General features: G+C 51.1%; 1 protein-coding gene across 2 annotated transcripts in view; it reads left to right on the top strand.

Moving 5' to 3' along the window:
* LOC105487240 (TBC1 domain family member 10A) overlaps positions 1-20,375 on the top strand; it is a 35,019-nt gene that overhangs the window by 9,036 nt on the left and 5,608 nt on the right. Inside the window, exons 2-3 of one of the 2 annotated variants that reach the window (XM_011750628.2) lie at positions 13,411-13,510; positions 18,519-18,626. In XM_011750628.2, coding sequence (XP_011748930.2) covers positions 13,411-13,510; positions 18,519-18,626 — 208 coding nt within the window. The remainder of the gene's footprint in view (positions 1-13,410; positions 13,511-18,518; positions 18,627-20,375) is intronic. The other variant, XM_071080383.1, reaches the window with a different exon arrangement.

Here is a 20,375-nt window from a genome sequence, read left to right as displayed (position 1 = left end):
GCGCGTGCCAGTTGTCCCAGCTACTACGGAGGCTGAGGCTGAGCCTGAGCCTGGGAGTTTGAGGCTGCAGTGAGCTATGATTGTGCCACTGCACTCCAGCCTGGGTGACAGAGCGAGACCCCATTTCTAAAAAAAATTTCAAAAAGAGAAAGAAGTTACCAGGTGTGGTTGTATACAAAGGATTGTGGGGATCAAATTAGATAATTGGATTAGGAACATAGTGTAAACAAACACTGCTGAACAGAGATCTGGAGACCTTAGCCCTGTGCCTTACTGAGCCGCTAACTAGCTGTGTGACCTTGAGAAAGTTGCTTAATCTTGTTTTTTTTGTTTTGTTTTGTTTGAGATGGAGTTTCGCTCTTTTGCCCAGGCTGGAGTGAAATGGCACAATTGATCTCGGCTCACTGCAACCTCCACCTCCCGGGTTCAAGCGATTCTCATGCCTCAGCCTCCCGAGTAGCTAGGATTTTAGGTGCCCGCCACCATGCCCGGCTAATTTTTGCATTTTACTAGAGACGGGGGTTTTGCCATGTTGGCCAGGCTGGTCTCAAACTCCTGACCTCAGGTGATCCACCCACCTTGGCTTCCCAAAGTGCTGGGATTACAGGCATGAGCCACCATGCCCAGCAAAAGTTGCTTAACTTTTTTAACCTCAGTTTCCCCCACATAAAAATAACGCAGTTTGTAGGTGTGTGTGTATGTGTGTTTGTTTTTAGGAGACAGGATCTGGCTCTGTCACCCAGGCTGGAATGCAGTGGTGCAGTCATAGCTCACTGCAGCCTCAACCTCCCAGGCACAAGTTATCTTCCCACCTCAGTCTCCTGAGCAGCTGGGATTACAGGCTCAAGCCACCATGCCTGGCTAGTTTTTTTTACTTTTTGTAGAGACAGAATCTCACTATGTTGCCCAGGCTGGTTTCAAACTCCTGGGCACAAGCGATCCTCCCTCCTCAGCCTCCCAAAGTGCTTAGATTATAGGCATGAGCCACTGTGCCAGCCAACTAAGGCAATTTTGGTGGGATGGTGTTGAAGACAGCTACATCTGACATCCTGAGACTGACCGTGGAGTATATGAAAAGTGCTTTGAAGCCTGAGTAACATAGGGAGATCCCATCTCTATATCCGCTAATTTAAAAAATAGGTAGGCGTAGTGGTGTGCACCTGTTGTCCCAGCTACTTAGGAGGCTGAGGTAGGAGAATCACTTGAACCTGGGAAATCAAGGCTGCAGTGAGCCATTGCACCACTGCACTCCAGCCTGGGCAACGGAGACCCTATCTCAAAAAAAAAAAAAAAAAAAAAATAGTGCTTTGAGAAGTTCTGTATGCGGTACCACGGAAGTTCAGGGGGGTCACCATGGCACATGCCACAGAAGCCAGTGCTCCTAGCATGCTCTGTTCCTCTTGGGAGAGGACCTCTCTTATTGATTGATTGAGACAGGGTCTTACTTTTTTGCCTGGGTTGGTCTTGAACTCCTGGCTTTAAGTGATCTTCCTGCCTCTGCCTTCCAAAGTGCTGGGATTAGAGGCATGAACTACCATACCAGGCTGGACTTCTCTTTGTGTGCGGGATCGGTGTCCCTCAGCTCTTTGGGGATGTAATCAAATCAAGGGATGCTTTGATTTATCTAGCTCTTTAGTCTGCAAAGTGCTTTCATTTCCACTGCCTCTCAGTGACCCTTATGGGAGCAATGGGAAATTGGTAGGCTATTATTTTATCCTATTTCCTGATAAGGAAACCATAGGTGAACAAGTGATGGAACTGGGCCTGGCACCTAGCACTCCTCTTTCCCAATTTCCCATCTTACCAAAGTTGGTGACCACTGTGTGGCCTCTCCTCCTTCCCTTCCTCTCCCAGCTTAGGACTTCAGCCCAGCCCCAAGTGTCTGCACTTCTCCTACCAGGCTTCTCAGGTTGTTTTTGTTGCTAAGTTGTCATGAAGGATGACACAATTCCTGTCCCAGGACTCCACACACAGCTCTTCATATGTACCCCAAGACAAGGCAGGAGCAGCTGGGTCATGAGTGGCCCGGTGAAGGAGCATAAGTTTGGAGAACTCCTGTCCCTCCTCAGTGCTTTGGGTCTTGGGACACTGAGTCCGGAAGCGATCTTCCCTGGCCAGCCACTTTTGGAGAATGCTGCTGTTTTCCCTTTCATCTGTCTTGGCTTCACAAAAAAGGAGAACGTAGGCCGGCACTGCAGCTCACGCCTATAATCCCAGTACTCTGGGAGGCCGAGGTGGGCAGATCACTTCAGTCCAGGAGTTCAAGACCAGCCTGGGCATCAGAGCAAAACCATCTCTCTACTAAAAATACAAAAAAATTAGCTGGGTGTGGCGGTGGCATTGGGAGCGGGAGTATTATTAGGATTAAGGGAGATGTTGTCAGTAAAGCACTCAGCACAGTGTCTGTCACAAAGGGCTCTGTGGAACATGGTGGCTCTCACAATTCAAGTGTAAATTACCCTGTGAGATTTCACCTCAGGCATTTAGCATAATGGTAAGAGAGCAATGCAGCTTTGGGTTGAAGATCTGGCTTCCCTCACATGCTCTTCCAACCTACCCATGACTGTGAGGGTTAGGCAGGAGCCAGTCCCACTCAGCCTGTGGTCTGGAGCTTCCTGGCCTGCCAGGGCAGGTTGGGAATCCCCCCATGAGTTCCTCGCTGAGTCATCTGGAGCAGGGCTCTGATCTGAGGGCCTGACCTTCCCTTTCCTTGGTCTGTAAAGATAAGCAGAAGTAAGAGCAAAGGTGGGCCTCCCAAAAGATTCAACTCAAGGCTTGCAACCAGAGTGCTGCCCAGGGCCTCTGTCCTCCTGGGTGGTAGCAGTCGCTTGGGGAAGGAGTCCAAGTTTGCTTAATAATTACCACTACCCTCCTCTGTGGTTTCTTTGTGGGATTTTTGTGGTTGTTGGTTTTTTTTTTTTTTTTTTTTTTTTTTGAGTCGGGGTCTTCCTCTGTCGCCCAGGCTGGAGTGCAGTGGCACGATTATGGCTCACTGCAGCCTTGAACTCCTGGGCTCAAACAATCTTCCACCTCAGCCTCCTGAGTAGTTATGGCTACAGCCATGCACCACTATGCCTGGCTAATTTTTAAAAGAATTTCGTAGAGACAAGGTCTCACTCTCTTGCCCAGGCTGGTCTCAAACTCCAAACTCCTGGCCTCAAGCAATCCTCTGGCCTCTGCCTCCCAAAATGTTGGGATTATAGGCATGAGCTACTGTGCCTGGCACCATGCAGACTTTCATCCTGAGCTTCCTGTTCTGCTTCTGAGTGACCCCTCCATCCTCCCAGGATAGTCACTGTAATGCCATTTCATAGAGGAGCCTGTATGATGGATGAGGCTTTCACCTACATCACCTCGTTTAATTCTGTGAGAGCATTTATCATCGTAGTCCCCATTTTACAGAAGCAGAAACCAAGTCCCAGAGAGGCAAAGTGACCTGCCAAGCATCACACAGCTTGTGTCTCTGAGTCCACTGAGCTCCAAGCTCCTCAGGAGCAAGGCTATGTATCCCCAGCCTACTGGACAGCACTTGGTGGTGGAGTTGAGTGACAGAGGGAGAGATGAGCAGGGCCTGGATTCACTTTCCAGTGCCATCCCCTGCTTGACTTGGACTTTGGCCAGTTATTGTCTTTCTGAAGAACCTGAGTTTCCTTATTCACAAAAGGGAGTTGATAATTAGAGGACTTATCTCATGGGCTTGTCAGGATTAAATGAAATAAAGTAGTTAAGTGCTGAACACAGTGTCTGGTGCATAGCAAGCGACTGGTAAGTGTTATAACAGAATTCAGTTAAGTTAATTGCATATTAGAATTGTAATGTTATAAAATGCCATCATCAAGCAGATCTGTGCTCAACCCTGTGCTGGGCTTTGAGGAGGATCTAGAGCTGGTACCAGGCTAGAGAGGGAATGCTCTTTACCAAGTTCTTACTATGCTTTACCCACCTGATCTCAAGGTAGAGGAGCATATTCCCTCGTTACTGCTGACAACACGTAATGAAATTCAGAGTGTCTGAGGTCACCAAGCTCATGAATCAGTCAATACACACATTTGTTGGCCAGGTGAGGTGGCTTATACGCCTGTAATCCCCACACTTTGGGAGGCCGAGGTGGGTGGATCATGAGGTCAGGAGATTGAGACCATCCTGGCCAACATGGTGAAACCCCGTCTCTACTAAAATAAATAAATAAATAAATAAATAAACAAAAATTAGCTGGGTGTGGTGGCACATGCCTGTAGTCTCAGCTACTCAGAAGGCTGAGGCAGGAGAAAAGCTTGAACCCGGGAGGCGGAGGTTGCAGTGAGCTGAGATTGCGCCACTGCACTCCAGCCTGGGCAACAGAGCAAGACTCCGTCTCAAAACAACAACAACGCACACACACTTATTTGTTGAGCACCAGCTAGGTATCAGGCCTGGGACACACTGCAGAGAATGAGGCCAAGAGAGCCCCTGCCCTCCAGGAATGCACCTTCTCATGAAATGCTGCTTCTGCAGAGCAGCCTTCAGGTGGAGAAGCTCCACCTGTCCCACTGGACTGCTCACATTCCCCGAACAAGTCATTCCCTTTTCTATTAACTTGCATTTGAACATACTATTTTGCCTGGTGTGTCCTTTCCCCTTTCTCAGCCTAGCTACTTGCTGTCATCCTTCAAACTCCAATTCAAAAGTCAACACCCCTTTAAAGCTTTCTCTAAACAGCCCATCCTCACCCTGGGGTCCTTTTGCAGTCTCCTAGCCCCCTCTACATGCTCCTGTGATGGCATTTCTTCTCTGTGTGCTAGTTATTTACCTACCCATTTGTCGCTGTCAGATTGACCTCCTCAAGGGCAGAGACCACATTTTATTCATCTTTGTAGATTCAGAGCCTGGAACACAGGTTCTAGAAAGGTGTGCATGGAATATAATGAGGGGCTGATTGTGTTCTGTCCCTGGAGTAGTTAGGAGAGGCTTTGTAGAGATGAGAAGGAGTTTGGAATGAGGCTTCCTAAGATGATGGCACCAAAATTGAATGGAGGTTGAAGGAAGATGGCTCAGGGTAGGGGCCTCTAGAGATGGGACTAGGGGAGAAAGGGATGTGCAGGGGAACAGGAGGGCCTTGAGAGCCAGGGCCTGAAGTTTCTTTGTTTTTTCTGGTGTTGTTATTGTTGTTATTTGTTTTTTTGTTTGTTTGTTTTGAGAAAAGGTCTTGCCCTGTGAGCCAGTGGCCCGGTCTAGGGTGCAGTGGCACAGTGATGGTTCACTGCAGCTTCAAACTCCTGAGCTCAAGTGATCCTCCCACTTCAGTCTCCTGAGCAGCTGGGACTGCAGGGCATGTGCCATAATGCCCAGCTATAGGTCCTGAGGTTTCTGTTGGATAATGAGGGCAGTAGGGAGCCATGGACGAGTCTGGGTAGAGGAGAGGTCTTATATAAACAGTGAGTCAAGACTAATTTTGGCAAGATCTATCAATGAGATCTAGCAGTTTGGTAAGGATGAGTCAGGGTGGCCCCTGGGTGCCTGCAGTGAGATTGTGATCCAAGGACCCAGTCACCAGCAAGGGAATTTCAAGCAGCACTCTGCCTGGTGGGAGCTGGGATTTGGAGAAGGGATGTCTTCTGTTGAGAATAGTCTTGGGCGGCACGCAGTGACTAATGCCTGTAATCCCAGCACTTTGGGAGGCTGATGCAGGCAGATCACTTGAGCCCAGGAGTTTGAGACTAGCCTGGGCAACATGGCGAAACCTTGTCTCTACACAAAATACAAAACGTAGTGGGGCATGGTAGCATGAGCCTATGGTCCCAGCTACTCAAGAGGCTGAGGTGGGAAGATCGCTTAAGCCCAGAAGGCGGAGGCTGCAGTGAGCTGAGGTCATGCCACTGCACTCCATTTTGGGCGACAGAGTGAGACCCTGTCTAACACCTTTCTGCAGTCGTCAGGGAGAGCTGCTTTGGGGTTTCTTCTGTGGTCTGTGCCCTTCCCTATGAGTGCATCAGAGGAGGGTGGGTTCCTTGGTTTTTCTTTTTGGGAGCCAGCAAGGCTGGTGCCTAAAGGAACCATTTCTCACACTGAGTAGGGTGGAGTTGAGCGGAGTGGAGAGCTGGGCAGAGGTCCAGGGCACCAAGGCCAGTAAAGGGTGGAGAGAACCTGTTTACCATTGTGCACTGACCCAGCACTGGAAGGAGCAGAGCCAGGGAATTCCTCATGGGGAAGACAGGCAGCCCCAGAATTAGCCTGCATTGGGAAGGAGGGAGAGTGAAGCAAGCCAGATTCTCTCACTCAGACAGGGAGCCTGGACACTGCCAGCCGGCTCCCAGGCAGGGGTGGCCGGGCCCCAGAAGGGAGTGCCAGGCTGCTGCAGACCGTCTTTGTTTTTCCTACCAACTCACAGTGTGCGTGGCCTCAGGCAGACTGCTTACCTTCTAGGGAGGGGTTGGCCTCACTGCATGATCTCATAGGTTTCCCAGTCCTGACAGCCATTTGCACACCACCAGCCTACCCTCTCCTGCACTTTGGTTTCCCATCATCACTTCTTATGGAACTGGTCTAAAAGCCATTTATACCTTCGTTCATTACCACCTCTTAGGGTAGTGAACTCCAGAGGTTGTTGCCTAGTATGCAAAACAGGTCAGCCTTTTGCTTGTCCTCACTTCACTTTCAGGCTCTGGGTGGAGAGGGAAGCCCTCTGGATTGGTGATGGCCCTGCTCCCCTGCACATCCACTTCCCAGTTTTCCACAGTTTGGTGGGACTTCCTCCAGCTGCCTCCTCTCCATCCTGGAGACCCAAGCGTGAGGGGTTATTTTCACATTATTCACTCCTGCCTTTCTCGGCACAGAGGGTGATAAGAAGAGGGAAGAGAATGTGACAGGGATTGAAGCCGTGGTGTGAGCGGGGGACTTTATATGTCTTGGAGAGTTTAGTGCTCGGATGGCAGCCTCTACTTCCAGGCTATGTAACCTTGGGCATATTACTCCACTGTGCTGAATCTTAGTGTTCTTGTCTATTAAATGGAGATAATTAAAGCTATTTCCTTGGGGGATTGTGTGCCTGTGTAGTGCTTGGCAGAGCTAGTACACGGCCAGCGCATGAAATGTGTCAGCTCTTACTGCCTCACATCATGTTTACCAATGCTCTCCGAGGAGATGGCATTCCTCCTGGGTTACAGATGAGGAACTGGAAGCTCAGAGAGCAGAGCAGCCAGCCCTGTTTCACACAGCTGTAAAGCTGTAGAGCTGGGATCAGCGGCCAGGAGTTAGAGTTTGTTTACCATTGAGCAAATTAAGTAATCTCTCAGAGCCTTAATTGCTTCATGAGTAAAATGGTGGTAATCACGCCCTGCCTTCCTCAAAGGCCTGTGTATGGGGACCAGTCAGATGAGGAAGGAGATGTGAAAGTGCTAGTTAAGCTGCAAATACCAGTCACCTAACAGCTGCCATTTGCTGGCCACCTACCAGGCTGGGCCCTTGTACACATTTCTTCCTCATTGCAGCCCTATAAAAGATGAGGTGTGCTTTATGACCCCACTTAAAGATGAAGTTGAGGCTTAGGAGGTCACATGTTTTGCACATGGTCTCCCAGTTAGTAGACAGAGGAACTGGAGTACTAGCTCAGTTGACTTCAAGTCCCCACTCCATTTCTTCTACCCTACACCCCACCTGATTTCCCTGATGGGTGAGAGGAGGATCAGTCCTGTGGTCTGTGACCTCAGACTTTCTGCTTAGGGTGTATTTCTCTTTGTTTGAGCTGGTTCAGGGAGTGAGGTTTGGAGGAGGGTGTAGACGGGTTCCTTGGTATCCAGGTTTATCTCCCACGACAGGCTAGGATAAGGAGGTGATGGGCATGGGCACTGCCCTTGCTGAACCTGCCTAGCCAGACGTGCTGAGATGTGCTTGGGCAGAAAGCAGATGTCTAGAAGGACAAGGGAAGAGAGAACCCCAACCCTTGGTCTCAGTAGCCTGGGAAGCAGTCTTGTCCTTCTGAACTTTTGGAAGCCTCAAGCCTCTGGGTTTTGGGAGAACACTAGGAAACTGGGAACCTACAGAGAATGGGGTCAGCAGAGTGTCACTGCTGCCTTGGACCATGACATGGCACAGCATGGCTAAGCCTGTTCCAGTCCAGGAGGCTGACAAGATCTGTGATTAGGTGCCACCTTTGTCTCCTCTAAGCCTTTCCTCCTCAGAAGCTGGGGCTGCAAGCAAATGGCAGATTGCCCTGGCCAGGTGCAGTGGCTCACGCCTGTCATCCCAGCACTTTGGGAAGCTGAGGCGGGCGGATCACATGGTCAAGAGATTGAGACCATCCTGGCCAACATAGTGAAACCTCATCTCTACATCTATACAGAAATTAGCTGGGTGTGGTGGTGCCCCAGCTACTTGGGATGCTGAGGCAAGAGAATCGCTTAAACCCAGGAGGCGGAGGTTGCAGTGAGTCAGGATCGTGCCACTGCACTCCAGCCTGGGCGATAGAGTGAGACTCCGTCTCAACAACAACAAAAAAAGCCAGATTGCCCAGGCAGGCTTACCATCTGCACCTGAGGTTGTGCTGGCAAACCATCCCATCCAGTGTATTGGTGTCTCTGAGCATTGCTAGGTACGGGCAGGCCACTCAGTGGGGCAGTCAGAACACTGTAGGAGGGGGTTAGACTGTCTCCAGTGGCTTGGGGGCCAGAAATGGAGCCACACAGAAGCATCTGGAGAAGGGCCTGATTTCCCCACAGCCTTCCCCGGGGAGCTAGAAGTAGCATATTGGCCACTGTGACAGAGGGGAAGCCCTGGGTCAGCCACTTACTTATTAGCTTTGTGACTTTGTCCAAGTCATACAACCTCTCTGATCAGGCCAAGTCTGTCATGGGCCAAATGGAAATGGTAATTAATCTGTGAGGGCCCCACTTCACTGAGCTATTAGAGGGACACGTACAATTTCTAAGACAGAAGTAACTTGTAGCCCTGATGCAGTGCAGATGAGGGTAATGATGTCATGGAGAAAGCCAGGCAGGCAGCTGTTGAACACCTGTGGGGGCGGGGTGTGGTGGGAGTCACAGAAGAAGTTTAAGACCTGGTCCATTTGGGGAGGGACAGTGCTGAGTAATATGAGCAAGTGGTAATGAAGTGCGTATTTCACACTTAATGATTTGACTCATTTATCAGTTGGTGCTGAAATCAGTTTTAGGAGCTTGTGACCAGCATTTAAAACAATAGAATAGAATAATATAAAATCAATCTGGAAATATCAGAGTGCATTAGTATATGTAAGGGCAACTCGTTTCCTAAAATGTGTCCTGGTTGTGTGTGTGTATGTGTGTTTGTGTGGGTCTCAGTTTAAAAAGTGTGAGACATGGTGTTCTGAGCCAGGATGAAGATCTTCAGGTTGGAGGACATTTTACGAGATCTGCGCAGGCAGGCAGGCATGCAGGCTGTGTGGAGGCTGAGGGTTTGGCCTGTGGAGGCAGAGAAGTGTAGTACAAGGGTCAAGAGCATGAGCTGTAGAGTCAGTCAGGCCTGGGTTTGAGTCCCAGCTCTGCCACTTATAGCTATATGGTCTTTTTTTTTTTTTTTTTTTTTTTGAGACGGAGTCTCGCTCTGTCGCCCAGGCTGGAGTGCAGTGGCGCTATCTCGGCTCACTGCAAGCTCTGCCTCCCGGGTTTACGCCATTCTTCTGCCTCAGCCTCCCAAGTAGCTGGGACTACAGGCGCCCGCCACCTCGCCCGGCTAATTTTTTTTTTGTATTTTTAGTAGAGACGGGGTTTCATTGTGTTAGCCAGGATGGTCTCGATCTCCTGACCTCGTGATCCGCCCATCTCGGCCTCCCAAAGTGCTGGGATTACAGGCTTGAGCCACCGCACCCGGCCGCTATATGGTCTTAAGGAACACTCTTAACCTTACTAAGCCTCGAATTCTACTTTAAAATGAGGAGAATGGGCCGGGCACAGTGGCTCACGCCTGTAATCCCAACACTTTGGGAGGCCAAGGCTGGTGGATTGCCTGAGGTCAGGAGTTCAAGACCAGCCTGGCCAACATAATGAAAGCCTGTCTCCACTAAAAATGCAAAACATTAGCCGAGTGTGGTGACGGGCGCCTGTAATCCCGGCTACTTGGGAGGCTGAGGCACGAGAATCATTTGAACCCGGAAGGCGGAGGTTGCAGTGAGCCAAGATCGCGCCATTGCACTCCAGCCTGGGCAACAAGAGCAAAACTCTGTCTCAAAAAAATAAAATAAAAAGGGGAGAATGATGTTATAGTAGGGTTATTACAAAAGGTACATGTGATAAAGGTATGTGAAGCATTGAGAAGAAAATTATAAGTAGTAAATAATCTACAAATGGTAACTACTGTTGCTGATATTATTATTGTTGTAGTTGTGGTTTTTAATGTAATATTGGGCTCTGAAGGGTTACTGTCACTTGGAGAAGGGAGAAGAAAAGGCATTCAGGTAGGGGTGAGTGGATGATGAGGGATAAAAATGTGTGTGCCTGGTATGGGAGGGGTCTAGAATTGTGTGGCCTCAAAAGGGGTGTTGAGATTACAGGTAGAAGTTACTAGGACAATTTTGGCATAATGTGGGGAAGAAAGCTTTAGCAGTGGAAATTGTTTAACAATAGGGTGACTTCACCTGGAGGTAAGGAAGGTCCACCCCTGGAGGAGTTCCAGCAGTGACTGAGCCACAAGAAACTGGTCTCACTTGTCTCTTTTGGCTTCAGAGACTCCCTTAGGCTACCTTAAGGAAGGAGGGGTTTTCTGGAGGATGAGTGAGGCCGCCAGGTTTGCGACATCCCCCGTGGGCCATTTGGTCCCTTATAGCGGGCCAGCTTCTCTCTCACTAGCAATTGGTTCCTGCCCTCTCCACTGTCAGGAGGAAGCCACCTCAGGGCTTCTACACTGTCACACTATTTTCAGGGACCCCTCTGGCCCCAGCTTCATCTCACAGCTCCTCTCTGGGCATCCTTAGAGGGTCCAATTCGTAAGATAGGCTGCACAAGCATATAGGGAAACTGAGGCTCAGAGAAGGAAGGGGACTTGCCTATTGTAGAAAGGATTTCTATATCAGACAGCAGTTGGATCAGATGCTTTCTAAGATCCTGACTGAGTTAACTGAAGGATATGTGAACCTTCTGATTAAAAATAATAATAATAATAATTATATATATATATATATATATATATATATATATAGCCTGCAGTGTTTCAGGAGCACATCCTGTGCCTAGAGATACCTACCTGCCGTTAGAGAGCATGTGGTACGCTGAGTGCCAGGTACAGCCAGACCACCAGTGTCTTCCTTCTCACCATCTCCAGGTAGATTAAACTCCTCTGTTGTTAAAGGAAAGGCCATTCAGATGGCCATATTGCCTCAAAATTTTCCCAATTTAGGATTTAAAAGATCAAAATAGATCTTTCAATTGACATGCACATTTGAAGTAGTAGTGGCTTTTTTGTTTGTTTCTGAGATCTTACCAAATCAATGGTGTAGCTTAAAATCAGTGGTGTCTTAGAATCCAGGAAATATGGTAGTTTGTTTTGTACTCTTTTGAAATTCCGGTTTGAGGTTTGACATTGGGGGTTTGAAACTGCCAGAGCTGTTAATCTGGCATCAGTTAAAAGAACTCCGAATTTAACATGTTCCTCTGTGTATCTGCAGTTGGGAGAATGGGCGTCTCTGAGTCCCTGCAGTTAGATTTTATCAATAAAGCCAGACTGAGGGTTGAGGTATCAAATAGACATATTTAATCACCTATGAGTTCTTTGGAAACTGGTAATCTCAAGTGAAAACCTTGCCCTCTGTAAGCCTCATTTTCTTCGTCTGTGCAGTGGGGATATTGGATCAGCCATTATCTACATCCATAACTGCCAGAACTTCCTGTTGACTCAGTTTGGGCACCCTTCTGACTGGTTAACTAGAAGGCTGTTCCCCTGACTTGTTGCATAAGCAGTGCATTATAGGTGGTGGAAGGTACCATGGCCTGGGAGGTGTGGGCCCTTAGTTTCTGCTCCTGGGATGTTTGGGGGTTGCCCGGAGATACACATCCCTTTGTAAATTACCTGACCCTTTGTAAAGGCGTGGTCCCTGCTTTGCTCTTATCAGGAAAAGCATGGAAAGGAGTAACTCATGTCCTAGTTCTGCCTCTAGGTGGTGAGAGGGGCAGCAGTTCAAGGTGGGGGGTGCCTTGTTTCAGTGCTTTGAGGGGGCCTCCTTTGCCTAGGCTGTAGTCCTTCCTCAGACATTCAGTTCCAAGGCTGCTCTCAGGCCTGGGCAGTTCCCCAGATAAAATGCACTGAAGAAGACCTTCCCTTTTGTGTCTTAGAGGCCTCAGCTCTGCCAGGGCCCCTCCCTCTGCTCTTCCAACCAGTAAAAGTCACAGTAGCATATTTCCTTCCGGCAGAGAGAGGTTCAGAGACTCAGGCCTGGGCCAAGCCCCAGCCCCACCGTGTCCTGTTCTGAGAACCTCCTCTGAGCTGCCTCTGACCCTGTGCTCCTTTCTGAGAGGTCAGGCAGCACTGTATGCTGGCTCTTGGCTGGGACCTGACTTGGATTTGAGTCTGGGTTTTTCCACTGATTTGTGTTGGACGCGGAGCAAGATACCTTTCCTGGGTATCTTACCTCTCTGAGCCTGTTTCCTCGTCTGTCATTAATATCTTCTTCTGTTAAGAAAGCACAAAAAAGCACCTTGGTGCTGAGGTGTTTCCCCCACATTCAGTGCCCACCAGAACATCAGCTCCATGAGGGTCAGGACTTTGTTTTAATCATGGGACGGCATCCCCACAACCCGCCCGGAGACCCTCGCCCTAAAACAGTGCAACACAGTCGTGCTAGCTGCCCGGTCAGAAGATCTACAAATATAAGAAGTGGTATTTGATGGGGCTTTGAAGTGTGTGTAGGATTTCGATGGGTGGAGACAATTTGGGAAACATTCCTTCAAAGGGACTGGCATGAGTAAAGGCTGAGAGGTGGGAAAGGGCCAGGGCATAAATGGGGAAACTCTGAGTAATGAGTTTGGCTGAAGTAAAGAGGTGAGCATGTTATTTCTGTACTCGTTTGACTAGTTTTTGTGTTCAACTCTGCACCTTGTATACCGGCCCTCCGAAGAGGCTTATTGACTAAGGCAGACCCAGGACAGGAATGCTTTGCTTTGGTGCACAGATGCAGACACTCACTCAGCCTCTGCCTCAGAGAGGCACTGTGGCCCCTGGCCACATTAGGGGAGTAGGCACTTGAACCACCTGCTGTGTCGCTAGCTTATGCCTTGAGGCAGTGGGTGGGGAGGTGGCGTGTTCCCTCTCATCTGCAATAGGACGGTGGTCCGAGGTAGCAGTCCTGAGGGGAACAGCAGGGATGGTAGGCAGGAAGAATGGAGGTCTGACCAGGCTGGCAGCTGGGAACGAAGTCAGGGCCTTTGCTTCCCTTGGCACCTCTCACAGGCCCTGCCCTCTGCTCCACAGGCTGGAGGAAGTCCCCCTGGAGGTGCTGAGGCAGAGGGAGTCCAAGTGGCTGGACATGCTCAACAACTGGGACAAATGGATGGCCAAGAAGCACAAAAAGGTGAGGGGCCTGGCCTCAGGTCTCGGGCTGGGAGTTGGCAGCTTGGGGAGGAGGAGGAAGAGGGAGGAACTTCATCAGCTTAGGAAAGTAGGGGCTTCTCTAACTGCCAGATGCCTTAGGTGTCCTCCAACTGCCAGTGCAAGACAGAAGCTGGCTTGAAGGCAGGGGGGAAGGTTGGGCCCTCACACAGTGACTTCAGATTCATGCAGAACATTGTCCTGGAGCTAAACCTCAAAGCCATTCTTAGCCAACAGCTGTAACACAGCTTTCCTATAGCCTTCCCAGGAGAAGGACTTCAGTGCTGCTTACCAGCTATCAAGGAGGACTTTACAATACTGCCAGTAACTAGCATGTATGGAACGTTTGCTTTGTGCTTGGGATAATTCCTTATAGCATCCTAGTGTGAGGTTAGTAATAGTAGTATCCCCACTTTACTGATGGCCTGGTCATCAAAATTTGAACCCAAGCAGTGTACCTTTAGCACCTTCCCTCTTAATTACCACAGTACGAGGCCTTCTTTACCCTCTAGATTAATTTGATGACCTCCCTCTTGACTCCTGGCCAAAGAAAGAAGAAAGTAACCTCACAGTTTAACAATAGTCTTACAAAAATGAAATCCCCCAGTAGTCCTTTTCAAGTTAGGCTATCTTTAGACACTAGCTCGATTGCCCTGTGGGAATGTTCTTGCCCACCACTTTTAAGTGTGTGTGTTGATGTCCTTGGCTGCCCTCGGCATGGTGGTGTTAGTACCTGGCCTAGAGGAGGCCTGTTCCGAGCCTTACAGCTAGGGTCTCTCTGTACAAGTTCCCAATGCACAGAATGAACCCTATTGCCCGCTCTCATCAGCTGACACTCTGGTCTGGTCCAGGCTGGCACAGCTGGCTGCAAGGCCTCACAGAAAGCTCCGGACCGACCATCAGGTATATAGACTTGGGCCCAGCCCCACTCCTTTCCTCTCTTCACACCTGTGGCTAACTATAGAACTTCTGAGCAAGTCACCTCACCCTCTCAACCTCAGTTTCTTTGGCCAAGTGGGAGTGATAATCCTGTTGTTGTTCCCCACGAAGTGGTGGTAAGTGCTTCGTAGACGGTGTCATAGACGGTGAAGCCCTGTGCTATGAGAAGGAAGGCTCACCCAGACCTGGGCTCTTGCTTGTTGTTCTCTGTCTGTCTGTCTGTCTGTCTGTCTATCTATCTATCTATCTATCTATCTATCTATCTATCTATCTATCATCTATCTAAAACAGGGTCTCACTCTGTCACCCAGGCTGGAGTACAGCAGCATGATCTTGGCTCACTGCAGCCTCAAATTCCTGGAGTTAAGTGATCCTCCCACCTCAGCCTCCCGAGTAGCTGGGACCACAGGCGCATGTTACCACACCTGGGGAATTTTTGTAATTTTTGTAGAGATGGGGTTTCACCATGTTGCCCAGGCCGGTCTGGAACTCCTGAGCTCAAGCAATCCATCTGCATCGGCCTCCCAAAATGCTGGAATTACAGGCATGAGCCACCGCACCCAGCCTATCTCTTTTTTAAAAAAACAATGTTAAGACAGTTATTCCTCAGCTGCTTCCTGCCTGACTCTGGCTCTGTTTCCCTGCCTCATGGTTCCTCTGGCTCTTACTCTGAGCTGTAGCTTGCTCTCCAGCAATCTGTTGTGGTGACTGGTGGTTGGCAGGGACCTTCTGCGTTCTTGAAAATAGGGATTCCAGAGGGGAGCTTTGGGGAGCACCTCTCAGCAGAGTAGCAGCGGGCACTTCCCCTTTTCTTTCCTGGCATTGTGGTTAGAGCCCGAGACCTGCCCCTGCCCCTGCCCAGCTGAGGCCTCCACAGGAAGTGCTTCAATCCACCGTGCCCAGAGGCCTAACCCACTGCTTTTCTCCAGTCCAGAACCATCCACTGGGTGCCCATCCTGCCACCTCAGCTGTGGCCACACCGGGCCCTGCCCTGGGGGCTCTTCCAGCCTGCCTGTGGAGGCTTGAGTTCTCCCTCTGGTCAGGAAGTCATGGCACAGGAAGGGTAATACCTGTTTCAGGAAGTGGGCTCAGACCCAACACTTCTCCTGGACTCATACATAGTCCTGCTGGGAGGGTGCCTTCCTTTCCGCGACTCCCAGCTATGTCTAGGACAGAATTCTGGTCCTGCAGGGAGGCAGGGCAGGGGCTGGAATGCTGTCGTCCCGCAGGGCCCTGCCCTGGGGTAGGCTTAAGCAGTGGCCCTGCCCTCACAGAGTTCAGCAGGCAAGGGTGTGGCCTCACTCAGCTTTCATCGGAGACCTCCTTTCCCAAGGCCTGGCCTCAGAGAATGGTAATCCTGTGGTTTCTGGGAATACTTTCTCATGCTTTATCCTTATTGGTCCCTACCATCCTCCCTAAGGCAGGCAGGGTAGGGATGACCCCCTCCAGCACCTTTACGCTGAGGAGGCCAGAGTGGGAAAGGCTGGCTGTACTCCCAGCTCTTTGCTCCCCGCGAAGTGTTCCAGGGCTCTCCTGGAGAAGGCCAAGTATGATGGGGGCTGTGATGATGTGGGGCTGCCTCTTGCTGAGCTTGGCTCTGTGGGAGAGCCTGAAGGGCCTGTGGCTTTGGGCTAAAGCACATCCTTTTGCCAAAGCCTGCCCAAGTTGGCTTCCTTAAGGAGACCCTTGTCCCACAGCTGCAGGAAACTGTTCCTTGAGTCTTGGGCAGTTCCCTTCAGCCCCCTGCCTCTGCCTTCTTTCTAGGCAGTCCCAGAAGCTCTCACTTGGCACCTATGACCAGCCACCGCTACTCTTCCCCCACCACCGCTACTCTTCCCCCACCACCCTCAGCCTGTCTGCCTGGCTCCTTCCTGGTTCTTGACTCTCTCTGACCCTTGGAAAGTTTTCTCTTGTTTGCACTGGGCACCAGGAAGGCCAGGGCTTCTGTGCTCCCTCTTCTGAGAGCTTCCAGGGGGACTGTTGAAGGGGGTTTCTAGGTGAGGGGAAGTTAGGCGTGAGCTGAGGTCCTGAGCTGTGTCAAGCATCCACCTGGGATGGAGGGGCAGAGAGGAAGCCATTACTTACTGAACACAGACAGTGTGTCAGACCCCACACTAAGCACATTTTCCCTCTCGAATGGACTCCTTTGGCAACTCTGCACAGTAGGAGGTATTAGCATTCAGATCTTACAGTTGAGAAGTGGTTGGCTGAAGGTCAGTGCTAGATTCAAACCTAGATCCAGATGTTCTTCTCATGCCCTGAGTGCTCATCCCCAGGTCAGGCTGCTTAGTGCAGGGGTTGAGGGAGTATCATTGGCCATCTCACCCCTCCCCCACGACAGCATTTCACAGGAGTGATGCCCCAGCCTTTGTCCTCACCCACCTCGACAGGTCAGGGCAACCGCCTTCAGAGCATCATTCTGGTCCCAAGCCCAGGAGGAGCCCACTGGTGATGTAGAAAGTACACGGGGCTGGATCCCTCCAGCCTGTGCGGTGCAGCTAGGAGGTAGTAGGGTTTCTGACCGTATGACACATTTACCCCCACTCTGCTTGTGTGATGAAATTTCCCCCACGAATTTTCCCCTACCCTCAATTCCCCATTTGTAAAAGACATGATACTTTTGATAGTTTTCAGATTGAGTTTTGCCCGTGGAAAACTTTGCCTGATAAAAACAACTAGCCGGAATTGAGCACTAGCTCTGGGTCATGAGCTGCCTCAAATAATTCCTCCCTCACTTCTCCCATTCTGCGAGTGGCAGGGAAGACCTGGGCCATTTTAGCAACAGCTGAGATCAGGACTCACACTCAGGCCAGCTGCCTATGCCCCAGGCCAGTGATCTTGGGAGCTCACGGTCAATGAGAGGAGAGAGGGGATTCTTGACCAATACAAAGAGGGAGCCATTTGAGCAGCTCCCATCTTCCTTCTGAGTTCTGCTGAGATTTCTCCCCTCTAGGCTGGCGGTATCCTACCACATGGCTGCTGAAACCAACATACCTGCATGAAAGTGCCTGGGCAACACCTCTGGGCACATTCTGGTTCATCTCATGAGCTACCTTCCCTGGGGCTGCAGCTGAGCCGCACACAGTGCAATGCCCTCCCAGGCGACAGACCATGGGGTTCACCCAACTTGTAATGGTTCCTTTTTCTTTTTCTTTTCTGAGACAGAGTCTCGCTCTGTCGCCCAGGCTGGAGTGCGGTGGCATGATCTCAGCTCACTGCAACCTCCACCTCCTGGATTCAAGCAATTCTCATGCCTCAGCCTCCCAAGTAGCTGGGATTACAGGTGCCAACCACCATGCCTGGCTAATTTTTTGTATTTTTAGTAGAGACAGGGTTTCACCATGTTGGCCAGGCTGGTCTCGAACTCCTGACCTTAAGTGATCTGCCCTCCTCGGCCTCCCCAGAGTGCTGGGATTACAGGCGTGAGCCAGCGTGCCCGCCTGTAGGGTTCCATTTTGATTCAGAAGATAGTTATGAGGGTCTAGAATTCCATGGTAGACCTCAGGAATGCCCGTGTTGTCACCAGGGATGTGGGACTCTGCCATCACCTGGTGTTAGCATATCTAACTGCAGTCACCTCCTCTCCCCACACCTTAGGATCTGCATGGTAGCAACAGTAGGAAAGTCTTCTTTTTTTTTGAGACGGAGTTTTGCTTTTGTCACCTGGCTGGAGTGCAATGGCGTGATCTTGGCTCACTACAACTCTGCCTCCTGGATTCAAGCGATTCTCTGCCTTAGCCTTCCAAGTAGCTAGGATTACAGGCGCCCACCACCATGCCCAGCTAATTTTTGTATTTTTAGTAGAGACGGGGTTTTACCATGTTGGCCAGGCTGGTCTCGAACTCCTGACCTCAGGTGATCCGCCCGCCTCGGCCTCCCAAAGTGCTGGGATTACAGGCGTGAGCCACCTTGCCTGGTGAAAGTCCTCTTTTCTCCCCGTTTCTACTCTTGCTGCTGTGTGCACTGAGGGCCCACCACGCACTGGCAAAGGGTCTGGGCTGGGGGAGCTGCCTGGGTGGCTGCATGGGCTCAGCTGTCCTTTTGATTTTCAGATTCGTCTGCGGTGCCAAAAGGGCATCCCGCCTTCTCTGCGGGGCCGTGCTTGGCAGTACCTGTCAGGAGGCAAAGTGAAGTTACAGCAGAACCCTGGAAAGTTTGATGTAAGTTTCCCTTCCTTTGTCCTGCCCTCCCTTCCGCATCTCTGGGCGTCCTCCCCATGGCAGCGATCCTCCATGTGCTCACCTGAACCTCACAGGATGAGCAGTCCACAAAACCTCCAGTCATGTGCCAAACTGCCCAGGCCCCAGCAGGCCAGACTGGCCCAGTCCTGGGTACCTGTGTCTCCTGGAGGCTCTGTACAACTGAGGCTCCAGCCCTGAGCAGCCCTCAGTGGAATGGCCAGATTTGCTACCCCCTTTTCCAGCTCTTTCTCTTGATGACCACTTAGGTTTTGCTTTCCTGGGCTCAGTAGGCTACATCCCTGCTCCTGGTGATCAGGAGGGGACACTCAGACCATTTCCCTGACTGCCTTGGGCCCTGTGCTCTGGGCCTTTGGGGGCTTGACCAGCAGGACCACAGGTCCTTCGATGCCTCCTGGCCTCCCATCCTCTACTTTCTCCTGCCTTGTCCAAGCCTGGCCAGCACAACCCACCTGTGTGTCTTTTGGGGTCATCAGCCCTGGATGTAGCAGAGCCAAACCCAAGGGGGCTGAAGGGAACTGCCCAAGTATCTCAAGGGGTCAGATGCCACTCAGTGGCCAGAGAGGGTGTCCTCTGTTGTCATCCCTCTCCTGTCCCGATATCCCTCCTGCTGCTCCCTGCCCCATGGCAGGCCAGAGTAAAATACCTCCCCATTCAGAGCTGGGCAGCTCCTCCAGCCTGCTCCCCTAGGGAATTATGGGGAAGCAGTTGGATTCCCTGGGGTTGCCCTGGCTTACCTGCCAGATGTGGCCCCAGGCATCAGGGTTTCTCACAGGCCCTTGGGACTGGTGACAGGCAGACAGTGAGACAGAGAAGAGCTGCCCACCACCAGCTCTTTGTTGACATATCTCATGTTTCTTCAGTGAACACTCCTGTCCTGCCGAATCTTTTCCTTGAGATGACTGGGCAGGAGCAGGGCAAGGTAGCCTAGAGTTCCTGCTGTTGACCTAGAGAGGGTGAGAGCTTTTTGCTGGCAACACGTGGACTTGCAGGGGCAGGGAAGCTGGTCGAGTGTCTGGCTGGGATAGGTCTGAATCTGGCTGATTGGATTATTCCCCAGAGTACCAATACCAGGTCCCACTGGAGCAGCCTCTCGACTCCAGAGTCTTCCTCCTAGTGGCTACATCTCTCTCATTTCTAGGGGATGCATCCTGGGCAAAGCGGGAGGCTCAGGGGTGGGAGCCCCAGTCCAAGTCCTTGGTTAATGTCAGGCTGCCAGAGCCAGGCATGAGAGCCAAGAGCGTGGGCAGCCTGGCCAGCCTCCTGGCTGTGTGGTTCAGCACGTGTGAGCGTGTGTGCAGCAGAATGCAGAGCTGTGTGCATGTGCGTGCAGAGCTGTGCTTCCGGAGAAGAATCAGCCACCCCCAGGGGGTCTGGAAGGTTGCTCGTGTGAGGAGGTGGATTTGCAGAGAAGGCCTTCTTGATGCACCGAAGCTGGGTGATGGGTTCCTGCACAGTCCTGGGGGCTGGAAGAATGGTTGGTGAGCACACCTGGAAGGACTTTGCCTGTGGTGGCCCAGAGGAAGCATGAGGAGCTTCCCCTGGTTGCTGTGAGTCCTATGCCGAGGCAGGGCACAGTGGCAGTCTGTGATGGCAGCATACACCTGTTTCTGTGCTCTCTCCCCACAGGGCCCTCCATTCAATACCCAGTCCAGGTGGCCCTCCCAACCTCAGCATTCAGGGCAGGCTCTGCAGGCCCTGGTGGCTCCT

The sequence above is a fragment of the Macaca nemestrina genome, chromosome 15 (assembly GCF_043159975.1).
Source record: "Macaca nemestrina isolate mMacNem1 chromosome 15, mMacNem.hap1, whole genome shotgun sequence".
NCBI classification, from domain to species: Eukaryota; Metazoa; Chordata; class Mammalia; order Primates; family Cercopithecidae; genus Macaca; species Macaca nemestrina.
Note: the sequence above shows the minus strand (reverse complement) of the source record. Positions and strands in the feature narration are given on the sequence as shown.